The following is a 20054-nucleotide window of genomic DNA, read 5'->3' on the forward strand; positions in this document are numbered from 1 at the left end:
TAAAGCCGCGCTCCCTGTGCTTTGGTTCCAGGAGCGGCTGCTGGCTTTGAAGCGCAGCGTGTCGTTCATGCAGCACGTGGATTTCTCTCAGCAGGCAGCTCTCCTGGGCAGTGAGGACGCCGCTGCTGAGGAGCCTGCTCCCGAGGTTGTGCCTGTGCAAGTAGAGACTGCCAAGAAATCCAAAAGGCCGAGCAGAGAAGTCATCAGGTAGAGGGACGCCGTCTGCCCGTTGGGGCAACGCCCAGCTCGGGAGAGCCGGTGTTCTGCAGGAGGGGCGAGGGAGGGCAGCCTGTGTCTGTGCTGACGTCTGTGCAGGGGCCGACAGACGCACTGCTTGTGCAGCCGGCAGGGGAGTGCGGGTCCTCAGGTGCTCAGGGCCTGTTACGAGGCAGCCAGGACATAACCTGGGCCCAGCGTTCAGAGGAAAGTGACACTCCTCCCCTGCCCACCTGGAGAGTGAGGAGTGTGGGTGACGAATGTCACCGTGAGCGCTGGGGGTGCCAGGGGACCCTGGGACCCCAGGTCAGTTCTGAGGGAGCAGTGGTTTGTGACCCACGCTTTCCACATGTCGCACCACCATGCTGCAGCCATCACGGTAACTTGTCCTGGAGAAGAGTTACATGCTGGCCACCAGGGCTCGCCCATCCCGGGCTCGGGGGACATGGGGGTGCCTCATGGGGCAGGCAGCACGCCTCAGGCTTCTTTCTCACTACACTCCCTGAGCTCCCTGCACCTGTAGCTGTAAACCCTGGGCGGGAGGAGGGGCCTTCCTGTAGTTTTGGGATCCCCAGGCAGGGCTTGCTCCCGCTGCTCCTCTGGGGGCTCCACCCACTTGCTTCTAGAACCTTCCAGAGGAGAGGCTAACTCCCTTGGGTGCTGCACCCAGCGCCTCGCTCACATGTGAGTCAAGAAAGGCGGCTTGGTGTGGAACCTGAGGTCAGCCTGCTGGAGTCTCAGGGTGACCCTGGGGTGTTGCAGCAGGGGGTGCTCTCCAGCCCCGCCCACAGCCTCGCACCCCATCCCAGGCCCAGAGCCTCGACCCTCCACAGGATTTCTGTCACTTCTGCTGCTACCTTGAGTGACGCTGTAACCAGTGAGGCTCCTGTCTTGTGTCCTCTGTTGTTCTTGAGGTGGCTGAAGTGTGTGGCTGAGACATGAGAAGTACGGAACGTGTACTTGGCTTAGCCTCACTCTTCATCTTCCTGAAAGCATCCTGTTTGGCTGTGGTTAGAAAGAAAGGGAAGGGAGAGACAGCTTTGTGTGGCTCCTCAGGGTTCTCTTCGTGGCCTCGGGGCATTAGAGACTGACCATGGGGGCAAGGTGGGAGTGGTGTGCACCGTGGGCCTCCTGGTGATGTGTGCGGGGTTCCTGCATTGTAGCTGCATGTTTGAGCCAGAAGGGAACGCTTGCAGCCTGACCGACAGCACGGCGGAAGAGCACGTGCTGGCCCTGGTGGAGCATGCAGCTGACGAGGCTCGGGACAGGATCAGCCGACTCCTCCCAGGCAGCAAGGTAGCCCTTCCTGATGGGGCGGGTGTGTCTTCTGCCAGGACGGTGGCACAGCCGTCCAAATCAAGAGGTTAATACCAGGACGTCTAGTTGCAGCCTCGCCAGTGTCGCAGTGGTGCCTTTGTCCCCAGAGGGTCCAGCTCGGGAGCACGTGCTGCAGTCCTCACTGGCCGCTGGTACCTGCTGGCCATGTCTCCTGGGAGGGAGGGACGGGCTCCGGGCACCTCTCGGGCAGGCCCCTCGCTCACAGGAGTGATGTGTAGTGTTTGGACGCCTGCGGTCGGGTCCCGTCGCCCGGGTGTTGACCTTCGTCACTGGATAGAGGCGGAGCCCACCAGGCTTCTCCACTGTAGGTTCATCTGTTCCCCGGTGCTCATGTCTCTGTGTGCATGCCGTCGCTCGTGGGTCTCACCCGGTGCGGCCGCTGGGAGCCCGTCCAGTGTACTGCTGTGCTCAGGGGGAGGTGCCGCCAGCCCCTGCGCACCGGCTCCTCCTCTCTGACACGGGGAGTTCTAGACCCGGGTGTCCAGTAGAGAGAGCATGGGAGTCACGCGTGGAGCTTTGAACTTGCATTTGGGCTTGTTAAGGACACAGGTGAAATTAATCCTGATGTTTTCCTTGACCTGACATATCCTAAATCTCATTTCAATGTGTAGCACATATAGAGACTTAACGTCTTTTACCTCATTGAGTCTGGGGAACGCACATTGGATTGTACGTAAAGACTTTTGAAATAACACTTTGGATATATCACGTTATATAAGGTAGATTAAGATTACTTTTGCCTGTTTCTTTTCACTTACTTTTAACATGCTTGCCAGGAAGGTTGAGGTTTTCTGTGGGGTTATGTTGTGTCCGTTCGACCCGCTGGTCTGCACTCCTGTTGCTCTGTAGCCCTGGGGTCGGCCGTTCTCCATGGAGCCCTGGTTCCTGAGTGGAGAACGGCATTCGGAAACCAAGACCCTGGTGCTGGGTGTGGCCCATAATGGACAGAACCAGGAAAGGCCATGCACATACCTACAGCTTATAGAAGGAATCCCACACTGACATCTGTGTCAACATTCAACTGAAAACCGTGTTTTCAGACTGGAACCTTGGATTCCATCCTCACCACCTGGTCTGCTCCACATTCTCTCTTTCGTTTTGTAACTCCACCGTGAAAAACCTGACTTGGGGTGCCCTTAACCCACATACCTGCTCAACAGTAACAGTTTCCCACCCCTACGCCCTACACACCCTGCTTGGGCCCCGGTTCTGCTCCCGTCACTGCTCTCTGGATGTCTGGCCCCTGCCTCGGGCTCCAGCACCCATGCCAGGCTGCCGTCTCTTCTCGCCCCCTCCCTACATATGCCAACAGCAGCATGAGCGCCGCCTCTTCCGGGTCCCCTGTGGCCTGCAGTGGAGGAAGCAATCTTGTTTGGTGGTGGTTTTAATGGAAATGAGTCTCAGGTGCTTCAGAGATGGTGCCTGTGGGCTGCCCATCAGTACCATGACCTTGCTGGCCAGTGTCTCGTTCCGCCTCTTTTTGTTCAGGCTTCTGGCCTACTGTCAGCAGTTCCCAGGTAGTTTTCTGTTTCGGAAGCTCCTTTTGGAAGGGTCATGAGAGCCTGTCTGAGGAGTCCTCTGCTACATACGTGTGCATGCTGTCGTTTGCAGGCAGGTCTTAAACGAGACCCCAGGGAAGGGGCCTCTGCTCTCTGTTGGGGAGTGAGTGACCATTGTGGCCTGTGGGGCTCATCCCTGTTGGGCCACGTCCGTAGGTCTCTGTCTTGTTGAAGCTTCGGTAGAAATCTCTGCGGTGGTGGAAGTCACGGGCCGTCCCTCGGCGGACGGGCTCAGGCGCACTTCCTTGCAGATGGGCTACCTAAAGAAGAACGGAGACGGCAGCCTGCTCTACAGCGTGGTCAACGTGGCCGAGCCGGATGCTGACGGTGGGTGGCCCCTTGCGCGGCTTGGCCTTCTGTGGGCTGCACCGCATGCTTTTAAATTCTGTTCACGCACAATGATTTTAAACCCGTGCAACCTACTCAGGGTACCCGTTTCCCGTGGAGTGCGTGACGCCGGCTGTGGGGTGCAGATGGGCAGCCCTGCCTGGCTTCCTGCCCCTGCACAGCCCCCGTGACATGGCACCACACCACCACACGTGTGGTCGGTCGGTGGACTGCGGGGCAGAGGTGCTGCTTTCCCAGGCTCTCTAGGATAGCCTACAGGACTGGGCCGCACTCCCGCAAAGCTGCGGAGAAGTCCTTGCTGATACCATCACAAAGCGGTTCCCTACAAGTTCAGTAAGGGCTCCTTCTTCAGAAGCCAGAGTGCCGAACTCAGCCCCCCTCAAAGCTCGAAAGAGGTAAACCTGGGTCCAAACGTGAATTCTAGAGGAAAATCCCCAGTTGATAATTAGATCAGGGAGATCTTGGAGGAAGCGTAAATTACTGGGTCCGTCCAACCTATATGTCACTTTTATGGTCTTTAAGAGGTATTTTTATGCTTTTCTCTCTCTTTGAAAATGTTTCAGAGGCCTTTCCTTTAAAGGAAAGCAGAGCTCGCTCAGATTTGGGATATGCTCATACGCACACGAGGGAGCGGAAGCACCTTCCCTTGGACTTGCCCATGTGGGCGCGATGATGTGCCTGGTGGCATCCTTTTGCTCAGCCCTAGATGGGCAGATTTATCTTATTTTTTGGATGCATGCAGAGTATAAACTGACCAGCGTCTTTAGTCTTTAGCGAAAATGAATCATGGCGTTCTCTGTAGGAGGATAGGCAAGTTGATTAACACTAGCTTAGAAAGAGGACATCGAGGTTGAGGTCCCGGTCAGGGCTGAAGAGGCCTGCTCAGGTCACGTGAGCAGAGTGTGCTCGACGGGAGCAACACAGGAAACCTGTGGTCAGAGGAGTGTTCGGGCCGAGGCTGCACTGTGGCGGGAGGTTTCCCAGAGGTGTGAGCAGTCCACCGCTGGTGTTGTGGTCACAACGCTGCAGATTTTCGTTCTGCCTTCTTTGGGGTGGTCGTGAAGTGACCCTGGAGTGCAGTTATGGTTTGGGAGTGGCAGCTGGCTGTGGTAAATTAGATTTTGGATGGTCTCTCGAGAACCCCTGGGGCCTTCCTCCCACACGCCCCCACAGTGAGGCCGAGAGAGTGCTGCGGGCTGCGTGCGGCGGGGGCTTCGCAGCCGGCTGCTCACAGCTCTGGTCCCCTGCAGAGGAGGAGACCCACCCGGTGGACCTTAGCTCGCTCTCCAGCAAGCTGCTCCCCGGCTTCACCACACTGGGCTTCAAAGACGAGAGAAGGAGCAGAGGTGAGTGTGTCGGGAGTATGTGGGGCACGGGTCCGCTCGTCAAGGCCAGGGGGTGAGCCCCCGATCCCTCCTCCAGGGTCTTCCTGGCTCGCTTGTCTTTACTACTGTGTGCACATTCTGATTTTGAAAGTAATCAAAAAATTAATGTCACCTGAAATGTTGGAAATAAGAATTAGGTTGGGCAGGCCCCTCCTTTGCTGTCTGCTCTTTCTTGGTGGGTGGGTCTCAGCCGTGGGCTTTGTGAAGTCCTCCAGGTGGCTGCTGCGGTCCTTGGTGGTGCTGGGACTCGGGGCAGGTGGTCGTGGTCCTGCGGTGGGATGCTGATGTCCTCCAGCAGGCTTCCTTTCATCCATTGGAAGGGGCGCGATGCCACCTGCCATGCGCGGAGAGAGCTGTGCGTGGAAGGCTCTAGAGAAAGATGGGTGTGCACGCCAGACGGCGGCTGGGCGGGCACAGTGGGGTTGGGGGTGGAAGGGTGTGAGCGTGTTCTCTGCGTTTGTGTTCTAGCTGGTTTGCGTTTGTGGCAGGCTTTCCAGTTTGTTTTGGAGTGTCTGCAGCCGTTTTGTTCACAGGGGACAGTCGGCATTGTCTGGAGATGTTTTGATTGTCACCCCGGGGTGCTACTGGCATCTAGTGGGAGAGGCCAGTTCTGTATCAGGTCACAGCCCTCCTGGCCTGACGTCCTTCCCACGGTGCCAGCACGTGCCTCCCTCAGGGTGGTGGCCCCTGCCTCTCTCTGTCCCCTCAGCAGGAGCTGGGCTCTGTGGGCTCCGTCCCCAGTGATATCTGGGACAGCCATGAGCTCTGCAGCCTGTCGGGCTCACTCCCTTATGGATCGCTATGCCTTGTTTGCCACCCTTGGCTCAGAGGCAAACGAGGGCTGGGGCAGCGACTCTGGTAGTCATGCCTGAAAAGCCACTCTGCTGTGCTTGTACCCGGGAGCGGAAATCTCGCAGAGAAGGCCAGGCGCTCAGGGCTGCCTGTGCGTGGGGCGAGCTGCTGCAAGGACAGTGCAGCGCGTCCTGTGCGGGCTGGGGTCTGCGTGTGAGGCTGATGTCCTCACTGGTTCCCTTTCTCTTTTACTCCCAGTCACGTTTCTCTCAAGTGCCAGCACCGCGCTGTCAATGCACAATAACTCAGTGTTTGGTGACTTGAAGTCGGATGAAACGGAGCTGCTCTACTCTGCCTACGGAGACGAGACGGGTGTGCAGTGCGCACTGAGGTGAGCGTCGGGCGGCATGGCATGTGCAGAACGCGGGCTGGTTTCTTGCCTGGTGTGGGGTCGGAGCCTTTTTCCTGGTGAATTCAGGGCCTGCTTGCAGGTGTGTAGCAGAGACGGCCACTGGCAGCAAGTCTAACTTCCTAGTCCGTGTCAGTGAACCACTCTGGTCTGCTGCAGGCTGTCTTGAAGGCCACAGTTTTAAGAAGGCGATGACGTGGGCTGTCGCTCAAAGAAGAACATAGGTGTGTAACCCACTGTGTGTGCTTCCTAAGAACCTATTTCACAGTTGTATCAAAAGGTGGTTCCTGGTGGCTGTCTTAGCTCCGGCTGCCAAAACAAAGGAGGCAAATGGGGCAGCTCAAACAGTACACATTCATTGTCTCCCAGCTCTGGAGACTGCCCTGCAGATCCAGGTGTGGGCAGGGCTGCTTGCCTGAGGCTCCTCTCCTGGGGTGTAGACGGCCGTGTCCTCCCTGTGTCCTCACAGGGTCGTCCCTCTGTGTGTGTCTGTGTCCAGATCTCCTCTTGTAAAGACACCGGTCATCTTGGATCAGGGCCCACCTTGAAGATCTCATTTTAGCTCAGTCACCTTTTCAGGGCCCCATCTTCAAATACGGCCGCATCCTGAGGTGCTGGGGGTTCAGCCGTTGACGTTCACGTTTGATGACATAGTTCAGCCCCTGACAGTGACTAGGGTGTAATATTAGAGTTGGAGATGTCCTACTGCGTTTCTATAGGACTGTTTTTGTGTTCATTTTTTGTTTTCTGTGGCAAAGTAGAAGTGGGCCATTTTTGCAAAATTTTAGTAATTTTCTATGGGGAGAGGAACTTAATTTTGCTAGCCTCTTAAGAAATGGAATATTTCCATATTAGATCTTTGTTTTATTTCAGAGAGATTACAGAATGTATTTGGAGAATAAACAAGGAATCGGTTAGCCCCTGATAGAGTAAATGAATCCCTAACCCAGATTTTTCTGAGAAAAAGAAAGTAGAAGTGGAAAACTGAGGAGAGATTTCTTTCGGGAGAGGATGGTGTCACAAGAGGGTGACCCTGCCCTTTCCCCCGTCACCCTGTCACCCCATCACCCTGTCAGGGTGCTCACAGCTCTTCAGGGCAAGTCACCTCCTGTTCAGGTGGTGTCGTGTGGCCAGACTGAGTTTGCCTCCCCCCAAGTGCCTGCTCCTGAGATGCACACGGAGCCCATGTGCCATCTAGCGAGAACCACTGTGTGAGCAGCACACTCGAGGAAACAGGGCCTGGCCCCTTCCTCCTGGGCCTCCCGCGCCACCCTCCCCAGACTGCTCGCCGTGAGCATTCCAGCCGGTCCCTGCTCCCTTCTCAGTGGTCACTTCTGTGGTTTACCGTGAGGTGCTCCTGGTGGAGCCTGCCGTGTTGTCGTGGCTTCGTGCCACGCCAGCAGGCCTCCTCGCTCCGTGTGAAGGTCTTTGAAGTCTCGGCAGCCCTTCCGAGCCTTTGCCTGGCTTCTGATGCTAGACCGTGGGTGTTTGTTTTCTGCCTCCTCTTAAAGGTTTTTGGTTAGGTTTCTTTGTTTTCTTTAAGCATTTGTATGGTCCAGAATCAAGATGACACTAAGAGGTGTACGTGGAGAGTCTTGCTCTCACCCTCGGCCCCTCCCCTGCCCAGTAGGTAGCCACCACACTGTGCATCGCTCCTCAATCTGGATATGCCTGTGCGGCTTTTACTGGAGTTAGGGTGCAGTATCTTACATGTGTATGTGCACACACTGTTCTTCATCTTGCCTTTTTTAAAATTAATTTTTTCTCAAGATCTTGTTAATCTTTTTGGGTCATGGACCACTTTGAAGATCTGATGAAGGCTGTTAGTCCCCTCCCCACAACTACCGCATCCGGGGGGTCCGTGGCTCTCGATAGACCCTCTCTTGTGGAGGAGCATCCGAGGAGGGTGCTGACACGGCAGGAGTCTGCAGTCAGGACTGCGGCCTTGGGGACAGAGTTTGGAGCCTAGCGCACGTGGCGTTCCTTTCAGCCTGTTCTCTCACGGCCCTCCCAGCCTGCAGGAGTTCGTGAAGGATGCTGGGAGCTACAGCAAGAAGATGGTGGATGACCTCCTGGACCAGATCACAGGCGGGGACCACTCACGGATGCTCTTCCAGCTGAGGCAGGTGGGCTGCGCGTGGTGCCACCCCTGTGGGAAGAGCCCGTCCGAGCGAGCAGGCTCTTAGGGCAGAGTGTGCTGTTTTTAGGCAGTCACTAAGCTGCCCTTCCCTCACTAGTTTTTTATTTTTTATTTTTATTTTAAACAGTTGATTTCTTTAAAAGAGCCTTAAAAGTAAAGTCTTCTCTGTTGACCACACAGTCATCATTTCTGCGCTCTTCGTTACTTTCTGTACACACAGATTTTTTCATCCTCTGTCATTTTCTTTGTCCTGAGGCATTTTCTTCAGTATTTCTGATAGTACAGATTTGGTCACAGTCTGAGGAAGTCTTTATTTTGCCTTCACTTTTGAAATTCACCTCCCTTGGTGTGGAGTCATAGTAGACTGGTTTCCCTCTCTAAAATACGTCTGACTTACCTTGTTTCCGAAGAAGTGTCTGCAGTCATTTTTATCTTTTTTTTCCATTTGCAGTGTGTCTTTTTTGGTCAAGATCAAGGACTGGCAAACATGGCCCACGAGCTAAGAGCGTTTTTTGTATTTTTTAAAGGTTGTAAGAGAAGAAGAATTTGCTACAGACGGCCGTGGCCTGAACAGCCCCAAACACTTGCCCCCTGGCCCTTCAGGGAGAAAGTCACCAACTGCCGCTCTAGCTGCCCTCAGATTTTAACCTTTACAACTCATTTTCACCAGTGCATTTTTCGTGTGTCTCAGTGTGTTTTTCTTTGTGCTTATTCTGCTTAACGTTTGCTGAGCTTCTTGGACCTATTGGTTTATAGTTTTCATTAAGCTTGGAAGATTTTCAGCCATTAGTTCCTCAAGTGTCATTTCTGCCCATACCCTTCTTTCATCTTTTCTCTGGGACTTTGACACATGTGTTGGATGTTTTGATATGTTCCACACATCACTAGTGCTGTCCTAATTTTTTCAGTCTTTTTTTCCCTCTTTCAGTTTCAATTGTTTCTGTTGCCGTGGCTTCACATTGAGTGATCTTTCTTATGCTGTGTCTGAATCTATTGTTAATCCCAGCCAGTGAATTTTTCATTTGAGATACTGTGTTTTTCATCTCTAGAATTCCGTTTGGACTTTTTTGCTTATAACGTTCTCACGTTATGTTCATGTTTTCCTTTAAATCTTGGGCACATTCATAATATTTATTATAGCTGCTTTCAGAGTCCTTCTCCGCTAATTCTATGATCTCTGGCGTTTCTCGATCTGTCTCTATTGGCAGATTTTCCTCTGGTTAGAGGCCATGATTTGCTGCTTCATTGTTTGGATTCTAGATATTATGCTGTTGAGTCTAGACTGCACCAATATAGCAACCACTAGCCACATGTGGCTACTGGGAAATTTGCATGTTACTAGTCTGGATTTAGATATGGTGAAAGTATGAACTACAAACTAGAACTTGAAAGACTACTCATGGCGTCGCCCCGTGGCCGAGTGATTAAGTCCGCGCACTCCGCTTCGGTGGCCCAGGGTCTCGCCGGTTCCACTCCTGGACGCGAGCATGGCACCGCTCTTCAAGCCATGCTGAGGCGGCGTCCAGGGGCTCAACCAGAAGGACCTACAACTAGAATATACAACTATGCCCTGGGGGTTTTGGGGAGAAGAAGAAGAAGAAGATTGGCAACAGGAGTCAGCCCAGGGCCAATCTTTGGGAAAAAGAAAAGAAAGGCTCGAGGAAGAGGAGGAGCTTGGAGCCTCTCTTCAGCAGGAGCCCTTTAGAGACGTGCGCGACGGGGCTGTAAGACGCCTCAGTGATGTTATGTGGACTACGTGTTTGAATAAAAATGCTTTCACTGTATTAGATTAAGTGAAATATGTTAAGATCAATTGCACGTTAAGATTAATTTTAGTGTGGATGCTAGAAAACTTAAAATTAGGTGTGTGGTTACATTATATATTTGTTGGACAAGGCGGGTCTGGATGTTATAGTCTTCCTTTAGAGAACGTTGATGTTCGTTTTGGCAGAGTGGTTACTTCTGAGTCACCTGATCCTCCTGGCGCTTGTTTTAAGCTGTGTAGGGTGGGTCTGGGCAGCCTTCAGTCTAAGTTTCAATGAGGCCCCTGCTCTGGCCTGGTGGAGTTGGGGCCTATCTCGCCCGGCGTGCCTGGCTCTGTAGCATTTCATCTGTACCTGCACAGGTTGGCATCAGCCAGGCTCGAGGTCCCTCCGGGATGTCCAGAGCCCCTGCTCTCTAGACTGTCCCGCCAGCTGTGATCTCCCACTCTTCCGCTCGGCACGGCCGCCATGCTCTGGGTGCTGTTCTCTGCCCTGCTGTCTGCAGGTTTCCTCCGGCGCTGCCTCTGGGCACAGCACCTGAAGCAGGCACCTCCACACCGTGTGGCAGACACAGCGGGAGGCCCTAACATGTGCTGGCAGCTCAGTTTCCCCTCTAGATTGCTTTCTAGATTTTCTGCAAGGGAACTTGTGCTGCAGAGTTTCATAATTTTAGATGTGCCACAGCACTAAATAACATATGATACTAAAGTGTATACGTTAGCGGAAGCTTGTATGAGGCAACAGACATGAATGATGGCAGTATTTCTTTTTCTGCTTACAAGTTTGTGAAAATCATAACACAGGTGAATCTCAGAAACATTACTTTGAACAAAAGGTCACAGGTAAAAAGTGTGCAAGCTGAATAGCTGTTTTTTTTAGGTATGTGCACAGGACTAGGGTATTTTTAAGGTAATGCTCCTACCAGATTGCAAGACAGTGGCTCAGTACAGCATTCAGGCTGTGATCTCTGCACGAGGTGGTCACATGTGCCTGGGTCCCGCTCAGGCTGTGGTCACACACGTGGTGGTGAAGGCTAAGTCCTCTTCCAGACACTCTGTAGGCCAAGAAGGACACATGGCCCCATAACCCTGCCCATCTCGGGGGCGGGGGCACCGTGAGGGTCTTGCCCCATCAGGATTTGAACTGGTCCCGGTGCCTCTCATCTTCAGGCTAAACCACCAGACCCAGTGTTTTTCCTGAGCTGCCCTTGAGACACGGGGTACAATGTCTGACATTTTTGTTTTTAGCCATGCGAGGTTCAGGAACAAGGTAGGGTGTCATCTCGCTCCTCCTCCTCCTCCATTTTGTCTTAGGGTGCTCTCAGGCACTCAGCCCCAGGGTCTCGGGGGTGCTACGTGATTCCGGCCCTCGTGGGTCCCATTAGCTCTCTCTCTCACACTGTGCCAGCTGTCGAGAAGCCCGCAGGGCCCGGCCCGGTCTTTCCAGTGTAGTTATGAGCATGAGGACAGCCCCAGTAGTAGTGCCTGTGCCGGTTTTACTTCACGTGGGTACGTGATGTGAGGAAATCTTCCTTCTATATGAAATCGTTTTGGAAAAGCTGGTTTCTTTCTTGTTTTCTTTGCAGAGGAGAAATGTTCCAGTGAAGCCTCCAGATGAAATAAAGGTGAGTTTCATGGATATGTAAGTAAAAACCTCGTTATTGGGGTTCCCGTAGGGAAGGTTGTGTTCAGCCTTTGAAATGGAGTGGTTGAGTCGAGCTTTGTGTACTGGTATTTAGAAACTGGTTAAGTTCCTGACGAATGAGATTAAGTGGCAGTCTCCCCCTCCCTCAGCTTTTAATGACTTGGGGTGAGGGACGTAAAGCCAAGGTACGTTCCTCCAAATCTAGACACAGGAATCCTAAGGTGCCCGGGCTGGGACAGGCAAGGTGGGCCTGCTCGGGTCTTGCGGGGCAAGTAGCACGCTTTGTCTCTGGTCCCGTGGGTTCTTCGGCCTTCCCCAAAGATGGGCATGCCAGCAGGCACATGCCGTGTGTTGCCAGTCAGGTGTATGTGCGCTGCACACTCGTGAGTGAGACGAGCCCAGCAGTTCTAGGTCCTTGGGGCCTGCCGGCACCCGGAGTAGACAGTCTGTGTTTGAGGAAACTGTTGTGGCCCAGCCTCAGTTTCCCCCTTTTTCCTGCCCTTTGGGAATAACTTGGAGTGTGCATGTTGACAGCCAGCTTTGAATACAGTTCCCATTTTGGAGCAGAGGCGCCAGCATGTTGGGCAGGGCATGGGGGCCTGGGCCACAGGTGTTACCTGGCCTCAGTGGACAGAGGGCCCACCTGGAGCAGGAGCATCAGGTGCCTGTCAAGTGGGGGCTCTTCGAGTGATAGAACCAGAGAAGGTGACACGGGTGTCTCTCCTGAGGGTGTGCTCCTGGTGTTGCTAGGTCCTTGAGGCAGCCAGGATTCTGCTCAGCATCTCTGTCTGGGTTATGCAGACACCGTGGTATAGAGTGCAAACCCCACACGGTGTCTGAAGAGCTGGGACATACTGTAGGCCACTCTAAGCTGGGAGCCTGGCACATTCCCTCTGCCCCTGCCAGCAGGGCCTCTGTGGGGCAACCCCCAAGCAGCGGCAGGGAGCTTTCAGAAGGGGCTCCTATGCCTGTGCTGTCCCTCGCACCAGGGGCACAGAACACCTGCTGGTGGCAGCTGGCTCCATTCGGTGCCTTCCCACCTGCATGCGGCGTGCGCATGGTGTTGACACGTGAGGGGCACTCGCCTCTCTCTGTCATTGCATTCACTCGTGCACCTCACGGCCTGTATGTCAATATGCTTCTGTCATCAATCAGGGCTCCCAAACGTTTCTGCAAATAAGTGTTCCTGTTTTTCTTTCGATTTAACTTAGCGTGTCCAAAGACACCAACTTTAATCATGTGATTTTCAGCATTGCCTTAGAATGTAGGTCTCCACACCTAACACGTGGGCAGAACTAGCCAATGGAAGGACGAATTCCTGAGCAATCTCCCATAGGTGAGCCCTAGAGAGGCTACCTTGGGAATGCACACACACTCAGTTGCTCTCTTGTGGTCTCTAGGGAAATCTGTGCTTCTCAGTGCTTTTTTACTGTTGGAATAAAATGTGAGCAAACCGATTTTTTTTTTCAAGTTGTCTTTATGAGCTCCAAATTGCCTCATCCTTTAGGATCACCAGGTAATCCTGTAACATCCTTGAATGCCATGAGCTGTGGGGAGATTCTCCATGTGTCTGAGATGCAAGGGCTTTGGTGTTAAGCCCTGGGCAGGGGAACTCACAGCTCTAAGACTCAATCTTCAGTTATGGAGCAGATTGGTAGTGGTGGGCTTGTTGTAGGACTTTGTGGTGACCTTGGCTCTGGGCCTGGCCAACACCGGGCTCTGTGAATGTGAATTCAGCCTGACTTGCTGATGGCCTGAGTCGTCACTAACAGTTCCTCTAGGGAGAAATTTTTATCAGAGCACAGACAGAAGTAGGTTTTCTGAAAGCCAAGCGAGGAGGGCAAATTCACAGATCACCAGGGTTAAGACAGCCCAACCAGAGAGGCTCACACCCAGGCCATGACAGCCCAACGGTAGAGGGTTCACACACAGTCCATGACAGCCCAACGGGAGAGGGTTCACACCCAGGCAGTTATAGCCCAACGGCAGAGGGTTCACACCCAGGCCATGACAGCTCAACAGGAGAGGGTTCACACCCAGGCCACGACAGCTCAACAGGAGAGGGTTCACACCCAGGCCACGACAGCTCAACAGGAGAGGGTTCACACCCAGGCCACGACAGCCTGATGGGAGAGGGTTCACACCCAGGCGATTACAGCCCAAGGGAAGAACGTTCACGCCCAGGCAGTTACAGCCCCATGGAAGAGGGTTCACGCCCAGGCGATTACACCCCCATGGAAGAGGGTTCACGCCCAGGCGATTACACCCCCATGGAAGAGGGTTCACGCCCAGGCGATTACACCCCCATGGAAGAGGGTTCACGCCCAGGCGATTACACCCCAATGGAAGAGGGTTCACGCCCAGGTGATTACACCCCAATGGAAGAGGGTTCACACCCAGGCAATTACACCCCCATGGAAGAGGGTTCACGCCCAGGCGATTACAGCCCAATGGAAGAGCATTCACAGGCCTGGTGCCCCCTTGTCAGTAGCAGGAGCCTCAGCTACCTCCTGTTGCTGCGTCCCTGTGAGTCGCTGAATGGTGCTCGATGCCCGTCCCTGCTGTGCAAGCTGGTGGCTGCCCTGTGTGAACCCTGAATCCCAGAAGGCTGAGGGTGGGGTGCGGGTCATTGAAAGGTGCCGCACAAGCCAGGCCCGCAGACTCTCAGTGTCAGCTCTGACGTGGGGCTTTTGTTCTCAGCTCTCACGAAGAAACGGTGTCCCTCCCGAGGGTCAGCTGGGGAGTGTGCTCCCATTCGACAGCAGCTTATCCAGTGATGACTTGGGATTCAGCACCAATGTCAGAGGGTGTAGTTGGGTAGAATTTCAAAGACCTTACAGTCTGAGGTGGTGTCCCTCCCTTATAGTACTGGAGACAGTCTGCCAGGTGTTTATTTAAAACGTGGCTGTGTGTTAACTCTGAAACCCTAGTAGTCTGAGAGCAGCCAATGGGGATGGAAGGAGGTTTGTCAGGGGGGTTTTGGAGAAGGGGAGCTGTTTCTGTAATGATGTGGAGTGGGGCTGACCCAGGAGAAGACGCTCAAAGGGGGAGGGCCCAGCACCGGGAGAGCAAAGGGAGCTCGCGTGGAGGAGGGAAGGGGCTGGAGCGCGCTGGTTTGGGATCCACCACATGGTGTGTTCAGTGACGTCCCTGCAGAGCAGCCACGTGTCTGCCTGTGGCGGCTCCAAGTCCCCCAGCACCCTTAGGTCCCCCGTGGGCCCACAGCATCTGTCTGTCTGGCAACATCGGCCGGGGCAATGGCCACCACTCACAAGCTCACCCCCAGTGATCCCTGGGCCACGGCATGGACTGGGCACTGCTTGGCCCTGCCCACTCCTTGGGGTGGACACAGCAGAGCAGGCCTGTCCTGCTGTGGGTCGCGGGGCATGGATGTAAGGTCACTGGCGTGACATCCCCAGTGTGTGAACTGGTGTGCACTGCTGTTCAGTGACGTCTTCTTTTGTGCTTCATGGTTACCTGTCTTCTGCAGGCTGGGGACTCGCTGGGAGATGGCAGCTCTGTTCTGGATTTCATGTCCATGAAGTCGTACTCTGACGTCTCTCTGGACATCTCCATACTCAGCTCTCTGGGTAGGTCGTGCTGGCCACGCTCCCCTTTGACCCCTTGGTCGGATTGTCAGGCTCGGCTAGAAGGAAGTGGCCCCTGTGCCTCTGATCCCTGGTGCCCGGTTCCCACACAGCCCGAGGGGTGGTGATCCCGAGGGGCATGGGCTGGGGCACCGCTGCCTCTCCTTGCTCTGGGGAATGTGACCCAGCCTGCGAGCTGACTGTAGAGTGAGGGCCCACTGTCCTCAGGGTCACCCTCCCAAATGGCTGCAAACAGGACTTTGCCTGGGCCTCCTTTATGACTTCAGGCTCCATCTGCAGGATCGCGGGGTTCTTTGATCCTGTTGGTTGGTGCGCATGCGTGTGCCCACTGGGACACGGCCTCTCGAACGGCTGGCACCCACTCTGTGAAGTGCTGTCTGCTTCCACACAGCATCTGATGCTCAGAAGTCTCCTGTGCCACCCCAGCCCCTGCTGACGGGTGGTTTCATGAGCGTCTTCTCCCCTTTGCAGTCTGGACACACCTGCGTTTTCCCTCAGTGGTCCTCCCCGGGGCAGCCCCCCCTCGGGGACGTGTGGCAATGTGTTGGTTGTCACACCTGGGTGTGGTGTTTCTGGGATCACGTGGGTAGAGGCCAGAGATGCTGCTGAACATGCTACAGCGCACACAACAGCCCCAGAAGGAACAACCTGTCCCGAGTCAACAGTGCTAAGGTTGAGAAACGTGCCTTGTTAGAAGTGGGTTTTGTCTAACTTTAAAGAGCGTAAAGTCGAGTCCCACTTCGTCATCCAGGACGACAGCCTCTGCCTTGGTGGGAGTGACCGTGGACTGTGTGTGTTTCATGCAGTTACTGCTTTGCTTGGGCTCAAGCCTGCTGTCTTGCTGTTCTGTCTTCCCAACAGTTCAGGGGTCCCCGGGACCACCCCTAGGTTTGGTGATGCACTAGGACTACCAGGACTCCGTGTATGGTTGTCTTCAGGGTTTGTTATAGCAAAGAATACAGGCCAGAACCCACGAAGGGGAAAGGCACATGGGTGAGTCCGGGGACACCAGGCATGCACTTCCGGAGCCCTTTCCCGGAGAGCCCCCAAGGTTGCGCCTGGTCCCCAGCAACGAGCTGTGGCGGGGGTTGGGGGGGGTCACCCTCCACCTGGCATGTCCCCAAACGCTAGTCCTCAGGAGGGGGCAAGTGTCTAGGTACAGTGAGTCCCCCTGCACTTCAGCAGCGGGGACCCTCCCAGAGTCTAGGTCAGCCAGCAGGAGCCGGCTGTGCCTCGGAAGGCTGGCAGCCTCGGGCTGCCGTGGGAGCACCTTTCTGCGCACCAGCAGTTCTTCTTCTCCAGCTGCCTTGGAGACTCTCCTTTTCCCCGGTTCTCGGTGGTCTGGTCGTGCTGTGCCGCAGTTTGCTTCTCTTCAGATCCTCCCTCCTTGGGTTGTGTCAGCTCGTTGGACCTGGGTTTATAGCTTTATCAAATGTGGGAGTTTGGCTGTCATTTCTGCAGTGGTCACCTGGGCCCCGATTCTGCCCGTTTGTGGTTAAGTCTCTGCTTCGTTTGGGGCCGTCCCGCGCTGTCCTGGGAGTCCCTGGCCATCCGTCCTGCAGCGGCTGCCCCATTGTCCTCCCAGGGTTTCCCCACACACGGCTGCTCTTTTCCTCTCCAGAAGCCACATTCAGCTATCCCCGCCTTCCTCTGCCTGCGTGGATGCTTGGCGTGTGCTCGCTGGCGCCGTTTGCACGCAGCTGCTCCTCTCACGTCTTGTGGACGATGTGCCACTGGCGGGATGGTGTTTCCCTGCGTCTTCGCCTGCGGGGCCGTGCTTTCTCAGAGGCCAGACCCTGCCGTCATGCGCTGGGTGCTAGGTTGGGTCACATACCCTTGAACCGTGGTGGTCCTTGCTCTGACAGGCTCTTAGCCTCCTCTCCTTCAGTCTCTGTCGGGTTTTGCTTTGAAGTGTTGCTAGGGCAGACACAGTCCCCACTAGGCCACACCTGCCTTCAGGCTTGGGACGTGTAATATCACAGACAAGCGTGAGGTCTGGACCTGCCCCAGTGGGGGCGTCCCTCTTGCACAGGTGCAGGGCGGTGCTTGGCTGAGACCTGGGAGCTCTCCAGGCAGCTGTCTTCTCCAGCTCTCAGCCCACCCGCTGGCCAGACCCCGCGGGTTCCCTCCCTGGCCATGGCCTGTGCGGGTCCCACGTCTGCAGCTCTGTTGCACACGGCATCCTGCTCTCCAGTTGGTTACAGCAGGACGGCAGCACTTGCGTGCGTCCAGTTGCTTGGGTGTGGTGTGGCGCCTGGTTTCTTGTCCAGTGCTGGTGCCCTCCGTCAAGGCCTCCACCCCCGTTTGCTCTGACTGAGTCGCCCTCACCTCCCAGCTGACTGTGCTCATCCAGCTTCACTTCCGAGTGGTGCTTGTGCGCGTGTGTGGTGACGCGTGAGAGGCTGGAGTTACAGACTGGAGGTGCCAGTGCACAGTGCTGGGCCGGCTGCAGTGGGCTGATGTCTGACTGTGTCTGCACAGGGAAGGTGAAGAAGGAGCTGGACCACGACGACAACCACCTGAACTTGGACGAGACGACGAAGCTCCTTCAGGACCTGCACGAGGCGCAGGCGGAGCGCGGGGGCTCCCGGCCGTCCTCCAACCTCAGCTCCCTGTCCAACGCCTCCGACAGGGACCACCCCCACCTGGGTAAGGCGGCCCCGGCCTTGCGCTCCGCCCCGACCCTCCAGCAGCCATCCTGGAGCACAAGTGGTGGTCACATCCGGGAAGAGGGCAGGAGCGCCGACTTCCAAGAAAGGCTGGAGACCCCGGGGCTCAGAGCTCCGTCCCCGCTGCCCTCCTGGGCTGCCCCTGCCCCTGGGGCTTGGAGGACGCGCCTCCCTCCTCAGGCGGCTGCACTGAAGTGAAATGTTTAATGGAATTTAGTTAGTGCTGTGAATTGGCCGGAGGGTGCTGGCAGCCCCTGTGTCAGGAGGGCCCAGCCGGCCACGCCCGAGGCCCTTGGTCACAGGCAGAATGAGGCTGAGGCTGTGGACCCTGACAGCCACGCAGAGTTAGACCTTGGGAACAGTTGTTTCTGCCTGCTGTTCCCCGCTTTTAGTCCTAAAACAGCGTGTGGACTGGTGCGCTCCCCAGGACCCTGGTTTGGGGTGAGCACGTAACCTTGCTTGGCCAGGGGTCTCCATGTTTGACTAGTGACACCCTGGGTGGGTGTCTCGGGACCCCTCCAGGATGCCACAGCCCCCTGTGCCCCGTGGCTCCATGAACTTGCTCGATTACATCCGCATGCTGCTGTTGGAGTTCCCGGGTACAACTGAATTATTCTTTCAGCAGAGTAAACCTTGATGTTTTTGTGGGAATAAAAAAGGGTAATCAGTTACAGAGGTTTGGCTGAAGTTGTCTGAATAAGGACCGTGTCTTCGGTCTGGTTAACCTTGTAGTAAACAGTATATGATGGAGGCTCCAGGTGGCCCTGGCTCGGCTCCAGATCTGAGGACCCCAGCATCCTGGTGGACTCTCAGGGTGACACCGGAGCTGCTCAGGGGCTGGGGTTTGTCTTCAGGACCCCTGGCGAGGAGCCTCCATTGTTTGCAGAATCAGCAGCCCTGCCGTGTGGAGGGCCAGCACCGACATCCCACTTCATGGTGTCCATACCACGTCTGCGAGGAGTTGCCCTCTACCTGCTCCCCAGGAGAGATGATGGCATGGCCCGTACCCCAGGGGAGATGAGGGGGTGGGCCGTACCCCAGGGGAGATGAGTGAGTGGCCAGTGCCCCAGGGGAGATGAGGGGGTGGCCCATACCCCAGGCGTGATGGCAGGTGGTCTGTAGCCCGGGGTCCTTGGCTCTGGCTGAGTCCTGGGCTTTGCTGACCACAGTCTCACAGACTGGTTTTTGCACAGGGGCCTCCTGAGCTCCGAGCAGGTCAGACCATTGTGTTGAAATGTCTTTTCCTCAATTGCAGGAAGCCCTTCTCGCCTCAGTGTCGGGGAACAGCCAGACGTGACCCATGACCCATATGAATTTCTTCAGTCTCCAGAACCTGCAACCTCTACGAAAGGCTAGCCCTGTCGACAGTCTCAGATTGTTTGTTATTGTTGTCTTTATTTGCATGTACAGTTTTGTCGTGAGACAGAGACTTTCCTTTGGTCCCCTTTGGCGTGCTAGGAGCAGCCCCGGGAGGTGGGGAGTCGTCTCTGATACCATGTTGGCCACACGCAGATGTGTGTTTCTGTAGATCACCCCTGGAGTCCTGAATAGTGGAAATCACGCATGAAAGGTGTGTGACCAGATCGTGCAAAGCTGGAGTGGGCTGTCGCTGAGCTTCTTGGTGCCGGTCGAGCCCTGCTCTGCAGCAGTGTGGACGCACCTGTCTGCCCACATCCTCCACGCAGGGCCCAGGGAAGCAGACGTGTTTCTGTTTGCCTTCTGTTGGGGTCCTGCATGTTCTTTGCCTGCCTGCCTCCCACATCCACGTTGCTGAGGCAGGTCACGGTAGGGGCTGTTCACACAGGAGGAGCGTGTCGGGAGCAAGTGCAGGCCCTCTGGCCGGGACAGGCCGAGTGAGGCCACTCCCCATTCCTGCTCTCAATCCCGTGCCTGAGCGGGTCGCTCTGCTGGAGGACCGCCACTGCCCTGCTGGTTACGATGGAGTGTTGCGTGTCCATAAAACACCTTTTATTCTGGATGTGTTTACAGGACACCTGTTCATATTTGCAGAATGTAAATACAGATCTTAGTAAAAAGATACACAAAGAGTGTACTTGCTGTGATTATTTACAGCACTGCTGGACATCCACTTTAAGTGACTTTTCAGCAAAACCCTTTCTCATGCAGGGTTGGTGGTGTCCGTTCTTCCTAGTCATCATCTGCTGTCTCCTCACATCTCGGCC

General features: G+C 55.3%; 1 protein-coding gene across 6 annotated transcripts in view; it reads left to right on the forward strand.

Annotated features, from left to right (window-relative positions):
* BRD9 (bromodomain containing 9) overlaps positions 1-19919 on the forward strand; it is a 26041-nt gene extending 6122 nt beyond the window's left edge. For 2 of the 6 annotated variants that reach the window (XM_044779522.2, XM_044779525.2), the window contains 10 exons: positions 32-207; positions 1380-1512; positions 3365-3440; positions 4712-4807; positions 5897-6029; positions 8062-8173; positions 11536-11574; positions 15085-15184; positions 17684-17851; positions 19127-19919. In XM_044779522.2, the coding sequence (XP_044635457.1) occupies positions 32-207; positions 1380-1512; positions 3365-3440; positions 4712-4807; positions 5897-6029; positions 8062-8173; positions 11536-11574; positions 15085-15184; positions 17684-17851; positions 19127-19227 (1134 nt within the window). In that variant the 3' untranslated portion in view covers positions 19228-19919. The remainder of the gene's footprint in view (positions 1-31; positions 208-1379; positions 1513-3364; positions 3441-4711; positions 4808-5896; positions 6030-8061; positions 8174-11535; positions 11575-15084; positions 15185-17683; positions 17852-19126) is intronic. The other 4 variants (XM_044779523.2, XM_044779526.2, XM_044779524.2 and 1 more) reach the window with 2 other exon arrangements.
* The last annotated feature ends 135 nt before the right edge of the window (positions 19920-20054 follow it).

Source organism: Equus asinus, chromosome 10, assembly GCF_041296235.1.
Source record: "Equus asinus isolate D_3611 breed Donkey chromosome 10, EquAss-T2T_v2, whole genome shotgun sequence".
In the NCBI taxonomy this organism is placed as follows: Eukaryota; Metazoa; Chordata; class Mammalia; order Perissodactyla; family Equidae; genus Equus; species Equus asinus.